At 43.0% G+C, this 13,314-nt stretch overlaps 1 protein-coding gene across 1 annotated transcript in view; it reads left to right on the forward strand.

The window, feature by feature from the left end:
* The first annotated feature begins 219 nt into the window (after window positions 1-219).
* Window positions 220-13,314, forward strand: part of LOC126187845 (phytanoyl-CoA dioxygenase domain-containing protein 1 homolog) — a 59,397-nt gene continuing 46,302 nt past the window's right edge. Inside the window, exon 1 of the mRNA XM_049929156.1 lies at window positions 220-355. Within this exon, the coding sequence (XP_049785113.1) occupies window positions 332-355 (24 nt within the window). The 5' untranslated portion in view covers window positions 220-331. The remainder of the gene's footprint in view (window positions 356-13,314) is intronic.

Raw genomic sequence — 13,314 nt, forward strand, 5'->3', positions numbered from 1 at the left:
CCTTCCCGGCGGTCATACTGACACGTGCACTGAGTAGTAAGCTCCGTGAGCCAGTAGTGATTCGCCAGATGAAAAATTATGCGGAGGAAGTACGGCGAAGAGCCCTATTTTTTGCCTAGCGTCGATGAATCGTCGCTCTCAACTTCCGCGGGACGTCAGCGTTGCGAGAATGCCCCCTGGAGCTCGAGTTTCCCGAAACACCGCGGCGCGGCGCTGGGGTAGAGCGCGGCGTTAAGTTGTGTGGCAGAGCGGGCGCGCCGACTCCCGCCAGTTGCCGATGCACGACGGTTCTCAGTGGGTGCCGCAGGTTACGTCTGCCTGAGCCTTCACAATGCACGACAGCATACGGACCAAGGTAGGTGCCAAACTCATTGTTGCGTCGCGTGGCTCCTTACTTCAGCTTTCTAAGTACTTGTTTCCATCCCTGAGTGTATAACGACCCGATTTGAAAGCAACTGGATGTTATGCTGTGTCGTTAAGTTTTAATGAACAGGACACTTCGTATTTCATTCTTTCTGACCGTCAAAGTGAATTTTCGAAGATAAACGTTCTTGGATAACGCTATGTGAACAACGGCGATTTGTCGTGTCCGCTTCTGGTGGATGCCAGCACCTCTGTTGACAGAACACTGTTATGTTTTAGTGTAGACGCGTGTTACCACAATAAAATGGTTTTAAAATGAGAAAAAAATTAGTAGTTCTTTCTGCAAAGAGATATAAATTCATCTGACTCAGATTAATTACTTACGTAATAGCAAACTAATATTAGGGCACTTAACGTACACGTGCTGTGAAATATTCAATAGACAACACTATGCCATTTTGTGACACTGCCATTTGTTCTCAACGTCCTCTTCCCGAACCGAGTGTGGGATGTATGATCATTTCCGTGTCTTCAGCCGATCTGTAATTCCTGAATTTCTCATTTATAATCAGCTGAAATCTGAAACTAAGTTTCTGCAACACTGTCAGAATATCGCCAGCATTTTCGTATAGTCATCACGTCAGATAGAGATAGTAACCTCCTCTGTAACCTATTTTGGCTGTCAGAAACTGGAACAACATACCAGCACACGTCATACAAGCTTTTTGTTACAGTTATTTCCAATGATGTACTGCATGTATTCAAGCATACTACCAATGATCAGTAGACTGACAGCCTCCTGTGTTTAACTCCGTACGCTTTCTATTTTATATTTAACGTGAGCCTATTGCAACATCAGTGTAAATCACTAGAAAAAGCTATTTTGTGACTGCGACCCAAACTACATAACACAATAAATATTAGGTGTCACGTTGTTTCGACAGTTCATTGTTAGTATATCTGGAGAAATCAGATGGGTATAGCCAGATCAAGTAAGTATCATCTGTGTCCTAATACCGAGTGACACTCTCACGGGCTAGTTGAACCACGATACTTTAGATGCCCTGGGTAATTTTCTGGTTTATAGATAATTTCTTCGGCTAACCGATCCTGCCGCAACACCTCATAGACGGCGAGATTGCATGGATATCATTCGTATGATATGTCGCTTTGCGCCAGACAATCCCAAAGACTTTCAGCGCGATTCAAATCTTCTGGCTTTGCGTTTTCATAAATGATTGCTCCCGAGTGTCCCTTCGGACAAGCAGTCGTATTTACAGCCATGCGGACGAGAGAATTGTCATCTTGGAAACTAGGACTGGTGATGGTAGAGTCCTCATTAGGATGTAGAGCGTACGCCAAAACTTGGATGTCCATTTAAGCTGAAATGCCATTCATGCAACTGCAAAGTACGAGGTTTCTGTCTATTCATCGATTGTAAGTGGACACGCTAGGGTGCAGGAGTGAAAACGGTTGGCTTGCGTGTTGTTTCACTCATGCCCCTGCAATGGAAACATCTCCAGTGCGTTCAGTCGGAATCCATTCAGGGCGACAGTGACCCCTTGTAGCAATTTGTTCCTTATATCGTAGCGTTTTTAACCACGCCAAGGGGAATATGTTAGCGGACCCATTCCTAATGTAATGCTCGGAAATAAACGTTTAAAATCAGGCATTTCCCTTCTAGAATGAGGTTTGTTGTGCCCAAAGACAGTCTCATCACACTACCATTGCGCTCTATTTTACAAACGGCAATTGGTACAAACACTCTAATGTAGTAATTATGAATTAAAGATAGGTTCGCCTTTTTCCAAGTAAACATTTAATATTTTGCTTTAATATCCAAACATATTTCACCACAACTGTGGCATCATCAATGGTTTTTGTCTTTCATTTTTCATTAAGTACGTACATACAGATTTCATTTAGGTTAAGAAATATTTTACATCGGATTTTGTTGTTATCTTAATAACTAATGCATTTTAGTTTTTGTTTACATTGCGTGTGCCCTGTGGTCGCAAAACGAAATCAGCCACAGCTCTAAATTAATACACCATGTCATCTGCAAACATTAGGACCGTCAGGCTACCGACTGCACTGGATTTTCGTTTATAAACACATGCTTTAAAATACATATTCCGGTAAAACAGTGTCGTATGTCCCTTTTTAGCCTTAGTGCCACTGCTTTTGGTTTTCCTAGTGTTCCCGACAGCCGAAGCAATTGTGCCCTGCTGCACCTTGTTAACTGCACGCGTTTATAATTTGATTCATTGTTTAGCGTGTCATCGTTTGAGTATTACTATGAACAACTGGTATATTTTATTGATGCCACAAACCCAGCTGAAATTTACTACACGTTAATGATCTGTGCTTTTGGTGCAATGTTCACCACAGGCTAAAACTGTACGCCTTGCCAGGACTCGCACAGGATTCCCTGCTTTTGCGTGCTGCACTCTTCCTACTGTGCGTTTGGAAACTGCAGCAACAACATAAACAACTATCCCTCGAAATATGATCCACAGTTTTGTTTTCAGTCAGTTGCTATTAATTACTGCAGACAATTTGCTTCTAAGACTTTCATACGTATCCGCATACACTTGTAATAAAACCATCGTTCTCCACACATGGAACGAGGTGGTGAGACACTACACCCGCATTCCGAAGGGCAATTCAGATAGCCTACTGGTCATTCAGATTTAAGTTTACACTGGTTTCACTAAGGCAAAAGCAGGGGTACTATCTTTTAAAACAATAATTCCCCAATCCTTACTTCTCCACCCATTTCTCTCCATTTTGAGTTTGTCAGGTTTCATTTTTTGTTCACTCCGATATTAATCTGCAACATTCGATGTGTTCTATTTCGATACAGCGAGCCTCGGCTTCGCGCCAACTTAAGACACACTCTCCAGATATACATTAGTTTCCATTAAAATTCCGGCGCTATGAAGACGACATGCAAGAAACGTCAAACTGATATGAAGTGCACTACATGCTTGCATTTCAGCGCAACCGCACAGAGTACGTATACTAACATCATCTACATGCTGGATATAAGGAAGGATTACGCAGCAGGTTACTCATTCAGAAATCGTATTTGAATGTTGTTCCTTGGTGAGGGGATAGTGCAAAAAGGAGAACGACTGCCAAGTGTCACAGTTCGACAATGACAGTGTCTTGACCTATCTAGTGTCGTTACGCAGTATTGCTTCTCACGATGGTTGGAATTGCACGACTGTCATGCAAACAACGTAGGTCGTTTGTACAGCGAAGGGTACGCAGCGACTGGAAAAAAGCGCGGGTCATTCACGGTTTCAAGAAGGGTTGTAGGACAGATAGACCTACATCATCGACGACAGTCTGTTGTAGAATTATGGAACGATTTATGCTTATGTGCTATGACTTTTTGGAGAACGAGAATCCACTCCATAAAAATCAACGTGGATTCCGCAAACGGAGATCGTGCGAAAATCCACTCGCTCTGTTCCTCCATAAGAGCCACAGCGCCTCAGACGTCGGGGCCCAGGTTGATACCGTGTTCTTCGACTTCAGAAAGGCGTTTGAAACCGTTCCACGCTGCCTTTTAGTGAAAAAATATACAAGCTTACTGAGTACTGGACGACATTTTCGACTGGATTCAATACTTTCTTACAGATAGAACTCAAAAGATCGCTCGTAATGGAACAAAATCGACAGATGTGAAAGTATTTTCCGGAATACCCAAGGAAGCGTTAGTGGACCATTCCTGTTTACAGTTTATGTAAATGATCCAGTAGGAAGCGTCGAAAACTCTTTAACGCTATTCGCAGGCGATGCAGTTGCCTATAACGGTGGAGGAACTGGCAATTGATCCTGAACATAAACCAATGTAACATATGGTGTATGCATAGGAAAAGAATCCACTACTGTTAAATAGTCAGAAAAGCAGATGCCAGACTGAGATTCATAGGAAAAATCTTAAGGAAATGTAACTCATCCACTACAGATGTGGCTCACAAGGTGCTGTTCATCAATCTGGGACCCTTACCAAGTAGGACTGATAAAAGTGATTGAGAAGATCCAACCAAGAGTGGCATGTTTCGTCACGGGATCGTTTCGTCGGCGCGAGGACGTCACAGAGATGCTTAACGTACTCCAGTGGCTAACGGTACTAGAGATGAGTTGTGCATCATATATAGGTTTGCTATTCAAATTTCGAGAGAGTATTTCCGGGAAGAGTCGGACAACATATTATTTACTCCCATATATGTCTCGCGAAATGACCACAACGAGAAAATTCGAGAAATTAGAGCTAATACAGATGCTTGCCCACAATCATTCTTCCCACGCATCATTCGCGGATGGAACAGGAAAGCGGGGATCAGTTGGCTGTACCAAAAGTACCGTCATGTGCCTTGCTGAGTAGTCATGTAGATGTAGAATATGGAATCGATAGATTCAGGTTCGCCATACTCGACGCCATGCAAGAGCTCAACGATACCACGTGACTAGCACCCGAGAATACATACGTGTTGTTTGTTCGCCCATGCAGGATCGTACAGGCACGTCACGTACCGTTGGTCACGAAATGGGCTTTTTGTAGCGATAAAAGTTGCCACACCGACAGTTCGATGGTGTCTCGGGCACCACGAACAGTCAGCATGGCGAACATTGTTGCCACACCCCATGACAAAGCAACAGAGATGACACACCGACAGCAGTGCGCCAGACAACACTGGACCCTGGGGTGGTACCACAACCATTTTTTCAAACGAGTCTGACTGTATCATCACGATGGATGTATCCATGTGTGGAGATGCTGAGGAAAACGTTACCACATTTCATTCATCATCGTCATACGAGCTCAGCATCCAGCATAATACTTTGCGATACCATTAGGTTCCTAATACCACTTCTGGTTCGCATAGCCCCTAATTAGGACAGCATGCGTTACACTTGTCAAGGGTGGTGTCTGTGCTCTAGCTTCGAAGTCTCTGTAACGTTATCTTTCAACAAGATAACGCAAGACCACATTTTTACCCGTGTTATCCTGACCTAGTTCGAAATAGAAGACGTTCGATTATTACTCTCGCCAGCACATTCTCGAGATCTCTCGCCCACTGAAGCCGTCTGGTAATGGTTTGTTGGGCGGTTGACATGCCATTACTCGGCGATCATGACGACTAATCAAATTTGGCACAGAGTTAAAACAGCGCGGATTAAGGTACTTATGCCTGTCATCCAAGCTCAGTTCGATCCATTACCCAGCCGGGTTTTGGCCATTGTTGCTGCCAGAGGTGTCAGCCCTATGTGTTAAATCTCGCACCCTGTACACACTCAAAACACCTAAAAATTTAATCGTGTATTTTTTCTGCTATACTGTAAACACAGAATAAGTCGATATTTTAATGATTTGTAGCGCACGTAAGCGAACGTTAACTATGAGGTACTCACTGTTGAAATTTCTATTTATTTACTATAAGGAATCGATACACCATGTTCAATATTTAGTGATGTCTACCGCCTACAAAGTATTACGGAACACGTGTAGAATCAAGATGAAGACGGAATAAGAAAAGGTTAGCATATCATCGGAATGAGAATTAATAAGAAAAAGACAAAATCTATGGTGATAAGTACAAGAAAAGTAAGAACAACTATAAAGCTAGGATAAGAAGATATAGAACAATTTAGTGCTTTAAGATATAGGGAAAGCATTATTACGGAAGACATGAGATGCAGTAAAGAGGTAAGAGAGGCTTTAACAGTTGCCAAGGTAGCATTTGATGATAAGAGGAGATTTCTATGTGGGAACATGAACAGGGATCTGAGGAAGATGTTGGCAAAGTATTTTATATGGGACGTGGCATTATACGGAGCTATGACATGGACAGTGAGGAAAGAGGAAGAAAGAAGGATAGAAGTATATGAGTTGTACGTTTGGAGGAGGATTTAAAGGATAAAATGGGGAGACCAATTGAGAAATGAGGTGTTGGAAAGAGAGAGAAATTATAAAAGTAATCAGGAATACACAAATGGCTAGGACATTAGATGGGAAGAGGTTTTTTACTGATTGATGCTGTGGAAGGAACATTGAATGGAAGACGAAGAAGAGGACGCAGAAGATTTCAAATAGTGAATAGTATAAGGCTAGAAAACAATTACAAGACGACGAAGAGGATAGCAAATGACAGGACTGCATGGAAGGCTGTATCTGAAGACTTGGCTTAAGGCCGCGCGGTTAGAGGCGCTATGTCACGGATTACGCGGCCCCTCCCACCGGAGTCCTCCCACGGGCATGCGTCTGTGTGTGTTGCTCGTAGCATAAGTTAATTTAAGTAGTCTTGATATGTCAGTTGTATATTTATCTGGCAGACAACTGTTGAGTGTCTGTGCAATATAGTGTTGTTTTGGATGATTATGGAAGAGAAATGGAATAAGTCGCTGAAATCGGTGACAGCACGTAGCCTGCTCCACTTGACTAAGAATCCAGGCGGACGGTGCGACTGGCTAATCGCCATCATCAATACCATTAGTTTCTCCACCTGTGGGTCCAGAGTTTGACGTACATTCTGAAAGCTAAAACCGTTTTACATGTGCACCGTAGGCTGTCAGATTTTTTCAAACAGATGAAACTTTACTGCGTCATGTATCAGTCTTGTGTCCACGTGAAATGAATAGATATCACACATACTGTAATCGTATACAGCTGGATTTTTTTAAAGTCAAGTTTATTCAAACTGCATTGGATTCATAGATAATTAAGGCGGAGTGCGATTCACTACGTTAAGTGGAGGTGAATCTGATTTTCTCATAATTACTGCATAATGATTTTTTCACGTTACAACAGCGTCATACCGTGTATTCCAGAATGCTGCTGATTAGGATAGACAGTTTATATACTCTGAGGTCTTAACCAGTCCTGGTATTCCGCCTTACGACTCGCTCAACGTTATATTTGTTTCTGGTCAATCTGTGTCATTGAAGTTCACGTACTCCTTAATCCCATTAGACTCCCCCTCGCATAAACTACACTTCTTAACTTTATCTATGTGGATGCAAGCGTTAATACCCAGCCATACGCATTATCCAGAAAGTCATCCTTAACGGGAAACGCTGTGAAAAGCTGTTTCCCCAATGAATACACATGAGGTACTTACTGTTCAGCAGGCGATGTGTTAGTTATACAAGCGCTCCCGAGTCGTATCATCTGACGCACTTCTTATCGAGCCAAGTATAGCCTGAAGACGGACGCGAGCTGTCAAGATAAATCTCCAGGCCCTGACCCGCTGCAGTGAGTCTGTAACAACAGCTGGATTACGAGTGTCATAAAATTATTGAATGAGGCTTGTTGACCGCTCAGATGTCACGATCAACGTCTATGGTTCCATTCCTCAATAAATTGCTAATATTATCTGTTAATTTAGCTCATGGCGGGACACAGGATATTATAACACATTTAGCAGCAGGTGTAAAACCGTGCTACTAACGACAAATAGATGAAACATAGAACAGAAATAGTCAAAAGAACTCTCGATTAGCGTCAGGGCGTCATTTGCATTGCCTGGATATGATGCTAAGCTACACTCCAGCGAAATATATTCGATGATTTGGATGTCTCGTCGCGATTGCAAAATGGATCGCGCTTTTTTTTTTTTTTTTTTTTTTTTTTTTTTTTTTTTTTTTTTTTTTTTGGTGTTTGAGAATCGTAATAGCTGTCTCCCGTCTCCACTGAGACAAATCAAAGTGTTCTGATTTATTGCGCTTGTTTAGATCGGTTTGTACTCATAGTGACGCTTGGTGGATCCATATTTGTCGCCATTTATGACTGAGATGGATGAGGTCGCCAGCGATAACAAAAAACTCCACACACCGCAATCAGTGCATCCTTGGTGATATTTTTTATATGGGCTCTACGCCATGGTCTAGGCATGTTCCTGCACTTAACGTTTTTGCTCCTAATGCTGGAAACATCATCAGATGCTATAAAGACTTAGATCGTAGTTTCAAAGCCAACGACCTCGCCGCGTAGTTAAGAGCAGTTCTTGTGGGATCGTCGAAGTGGATGGGTGACCGTCCGGGTCTGCCGAGTGCTGTTGGCAAGCAGGGTACATTCAGCCCTTGTGAGACCAACTGAGGAGCTACTTCATTGAGACGCAGCGGCTCCGGTATCGAACACTAACAACGACCGGGAGAGCGGTGTGCTGACCACCTGCCGCTCTACATCCACATCAAGTGGCGCCTATCATCTGAGGATGACACGGCGGTCGGTCGATTCCATTGCGCCTTCCGAGTCTTGTTCAGAAGGAGGACTATATTCAAACTCAAATAACTGGCTGTGTCTTTATAGCCTCTGATATCTCCAACATCTGGAGACGAAACCTTAGGCAGGGAATAACGCTCATACCACAAAAATTATCAAGGGTTTACGTGCTGCCAGCGTAGTAAACTAATAGAACAAAGACTTCAAGCAAAACACTCACTGAATGCTAATACATTGTCTGTGCCCAGACGCATATACGAGTAGTCGCTGTGAGACGTAGAGGCTGTTACTTATCTTAATGTTTCTGCAACCAGTACAACCATGGCACCGCGGGTCAGTTTCAGATGCTCAGCAGTCATTCTCTCAGAGAGAAAAATTAAGTCACAACTTGTATTGTATGTTAACTGGGGACCTAGAAACAACGGAGAGGCTTCGTCCCCGCCGCAGCCACAGTGGTCCACAACCCCACGACGACTACGGCAGTCCACTTCACCCCAGGGTCTCACACCAGACGAGTGTAACCCCTATGTTTACGTGGTAGAGTAATGGTGGTGTATTCGTACGTGGAGAAGTTGTTTGCGCAGCAATCGCCGACATAGTGTAACTGAGGCGGAATAAGGGGAACCAGTCCGCATTTGCCGAGGCAGATGAAAAACCGCCTAAAAACCATCCACAGACTGGCCGGCTCACCGGACCTCGACACAAAACCGCCGGGCGGATTCGTGCCGGGGACCAGGCGCTCCTTCCCGCCTGGAAAGCCGTGGGTTAGAACGCACGGCCAACCGGGCGGGCAAGTCACAACTTACAATATACTGCAAGTCCAACAAAATGATATCCATACGATCATTTACCAGAAAACTGCAGCCCTAATTGCAGCACATGTATATTATTTCTTTCATGGTTTCCCTACATGAAGTTCATTTTGTCCGTTGAAAACGTACATTTTCACTTACGTTAGTGCCAAGCCCACCAGGGCAACGAAAGGAGTCAATACCAACGCATATTGACCGACGCAGCCTGACGAGTAATATCTAATGTACAAATTAAATACCTCTTTGGTTTAATGCCATTACAAAGTGAACTTCTTACTGGAGTTCAGAGTCGTTCAAAAAATAGCGATTTATTTCAATTACGTATTCATATAGTCTGAACTTAGTATACTATGCTAGCACCAATTGTACCAGACACAAATTCTAACCTGCACAGATAATTAGTTCCCAGTGCTGTTACGCTCGTTCGCATTCCAGGACGAACCTTTCGGGCTGTAGTGGAGTGTGCGACCTTGTGAAACTTCCTAGCACTGCGGTAAAAATATGTGCCGGTTTCGAGTCGTGTTCTGGCAGTAAGATGTAATCTGCCTGCAAGTTTCAAATTTTGCTATGATAGCTGGACTACGTTTTCGCTGATTTACAGAAAGGTGGCATTTTGTCACAAAAATAACTCTTGGGTCTTTTTTCATTATTTAATCAACTAAACAGTCTAGATCACGCTTTCATCTATGACTGATTTCAGCTGAATTAGGGAACCTTTAGGTTTACCTCTAAAATGCAGAACTGATCCTTTTCCCACTTTTCCTCTTCACTGTTGCCTTGGCAATCCTAATGGAGTGTTTTCTTCTGAACGTAGAATTTTATCTGTTGAGACTTTATTTTTGACTTTACTATGTCTGTTGGGAAAGTTTTGTAGGTTCGTTTGTTGTCGAACTGAATCACGTGTCGGAAGAAGAAAGGAAAAGCAAGATCAGGGTTTAACATCTTTTAGACGACGAGACTAAACGCAATCACGAATTGGAAAATGAAATTGGCCGTTTAGTTTAAAAAAGTAACGACCCCACCATTTGTCTTACGAAATTTAGGGGAATGACGGAAACCTTGTCACTGTGAATTTGAGATGATTACGGAATGAAATAGAATTATCGTGTGGCATTATTGGCCTGGAGATAGCGTTTGGAGTAGCCTGGTGAGAATCTTTCTAGTTGACGCAAGTGTGCACATAGTGGCGAGCTGATATACAAAAATGGAACAGAGAACTAAAAAATATAAAAAAAATTAAAAAAGAGTGAAAGAGAAAATAACTGAAAACTGATAGATGAAGACACCAATTAACTTGTTATTTCTGTGTCTGTTTCGTGTTTGCTGTATTATACTGTAATATACACGGTGACTATAATTAAAGTTAAATTTTCAAACCGCTGTAGAAATAACACCACTGGTCAGAATAACGTCAAATTGCAACGGAATATTGTCGGAGAAGGAGAGAAACGTATGAAGAAGAAAAATAAATAGTTACAAAATGTAGCAATAGATGGCGCTATAAGCGTCAGAATTTAATAGTGGTCGCCTACAAATGACAAATGAATCAAATTTTCAAACCGCTGTAGAAACATGCCTTAGGTGTGCGTTTGACGTTAAACAAACTGTGCTATTCAGTGTGCATGGGTGTACGAGAGAGAAACTGTTAGTTACGTAAGCCCATCCACAACGGCAAGGTCATATCACATTGGATGGGAAAAATCGGTTTTTAATTGTCCTGAGGCAAAAACCGCATAAAAAGCATCGATCAAAATCAAATCGGATTATTAATTTCCGTGTGACTGGCGCAAAACACGTTCAATATGCTGTCCACCGTTTTCTGCAACAAGTTGAAATCGAGAAACAGCATGTACCACAACTGATCGAAGTGTTTCCGAGGTCACGTTCAGAATGTGTCGCGCAATGCGTGCCTTCAATGCAATCTTAACACTGAACACAACGTCTTTCAGATAGCCCACCAGCCAGGATGTCACACAGATTAAGATCAGGTGATCGGTACGGCCAGGCTGTAGGGGAATGGCGGCTGATAATTCTAGCATTCCCGAAATGGCGCTTCAGCAGCTGTTTAACTGGATTTACAACGAGCGGAGGTGCGCCATCTTGCCCAAAAATGATCCCATCGACACATCCACGCTGTTGGAGAGCTGGAATGACATGGTTGCGCAAAAGACATTCATAGCGCTTACCAGTGACGGTGCAGGTAAGGAAGCACCTGTCTCTTCTAAAAAGTATGGCACTATGATAAATGATGCCGTAAACCCGCACCACACAGTGACCTTTTCAAGATGAAGTGGTACTGGTTGATTTGCGAGTGTATTTTCCGTTGCCCATATTCGACAATTCTGTGTATTGACAAATCCTGTCATATGGAAGTGGGCTTCGTCTGTCCATAAAATCTTCCACGGACATTCATTGTCCACTTCTGTGCGAGCGAGGAATTCTAAAGCAAAGGTCTCTCTTGCTGGCAGGTCAACAGGAAGCAATTCGTGTACATGGTAATTTTTGAATGGATAGCAAAGAAGGATGTTTCGTAGGATTTTACGCACCTTGCTCACGGGTATGTCCAATGTTCGTCCAATTCTCCGTGCACTACACGTTTGCACGCCACCACTCGTCTTTTCCTGCATTGCTGTGGTCACTGCTTCCATGGACGTCGAATCAATTCGTTTCTTCCCTCTACCAGGTTGCACACCAAAAGAACCCATGTTTTCGAATTCCGAATCATTTTCTCCAAACTCACAGCAGCCGTCGTACCAACGCCTTTTTTCAAACCTTTCAGTGTCCGGAACTTCCGCAGAGCGGCGTATGCACAGTCACCATTTTTGTAATACAGTTTTACAAGAAGAGCGCGATTCTACGTTGAGACAGTCATGGCGAACGTCGCAGACGCCAAAGGAGGAAAAGCCGTGTACCCGGCGTGTTTATACCAACTTCAATGGGTCGTGCGCATGACAGGTGTTTTCATTTACGTATTCTGACACATGCAACGCTATCTATTGATCAATTTTCAAACTATTTTTTTTCTTCTGCCGTACGTTTTCCCCCTTCTCTGATAATATTCCGTTGCCATTTGACGTCATCCTGACCAGCTTTCTGACAGCGTTTTGAAAGTTTAATTATAATCGCCCTGTATTATACAGTGCACTGTACGCTGAGGAAGTGGTTCATCATTGGAAATTGAAAGAACACTGACGGCAATGCGCAATGAAAACACAGATCTACGGATTGGTGTAAGGCGCGGTTTCTGGCTGTCACCAATGAAGTTGCTGTTTGGAATTTTCCATATGACATTGTCTTCTCAAATAAGCAGAACTGCGTCGGTGTTTTAAAGGTATTTTTAAGCAGTTACAACGGAAATACAGTAAGCACCGTAGCTGACTCTTTCATACTTTAACACACTGCTAAAACTAAACGCAAAACTATACGTAGCCAAGTAGCTATATGTTCTTGCACACTCGCATAACGTACACCATGTTATTCCTACTCAGTTAGGCCGTTATCTTCGGGCCGAATAGTTCTTTCCGCCTGCTTCGGCAGGCGGACTGTAATATTGGACGGAATAAGCGGGGAGCATATTGCGAAAGTTGCTATAAATACGCTACATTCTGCCTCGGGGAAACGAGGTTGACGCCCCACGGGCTTCTCAAGACGTCTGGTGGCTAGTTGATTAGTTGGTTGGGTCTTTCACTGACCATCTTCAACATACGCACTGACAGGAACATCTCGTGTGTTGGTAGAATGAAATGGTAACATCGACTGTTTTCAGATGCTAAAAGTGGCAAAATGTAAGCATTTGGAAGCAACTGTCAATAAAATTGTGCAGCACTGAAATAATATAATCGCGCAAAAGTTAAAATATTGTGAAACACAATCTATCTAATCTGTCTCACAGAAAGCAGAGGG

The sequence above is a fragment of the Schistocerca cancellata genome, chromosome 5 (genome assembly GCF_023864275.1).
Source record: "Schistocerca cancellata isolate TAMUIC-IGC-003103 chromosome 5, iqSchCanc2.1, whole genome shotgun sequence".
Taxonomy (NCBI): Eukaryota; Metazoa; Arthropoda; class Insecta; order Orthoptera; family Acrididae; genus Schistocerca; species Schistocerca cancellata.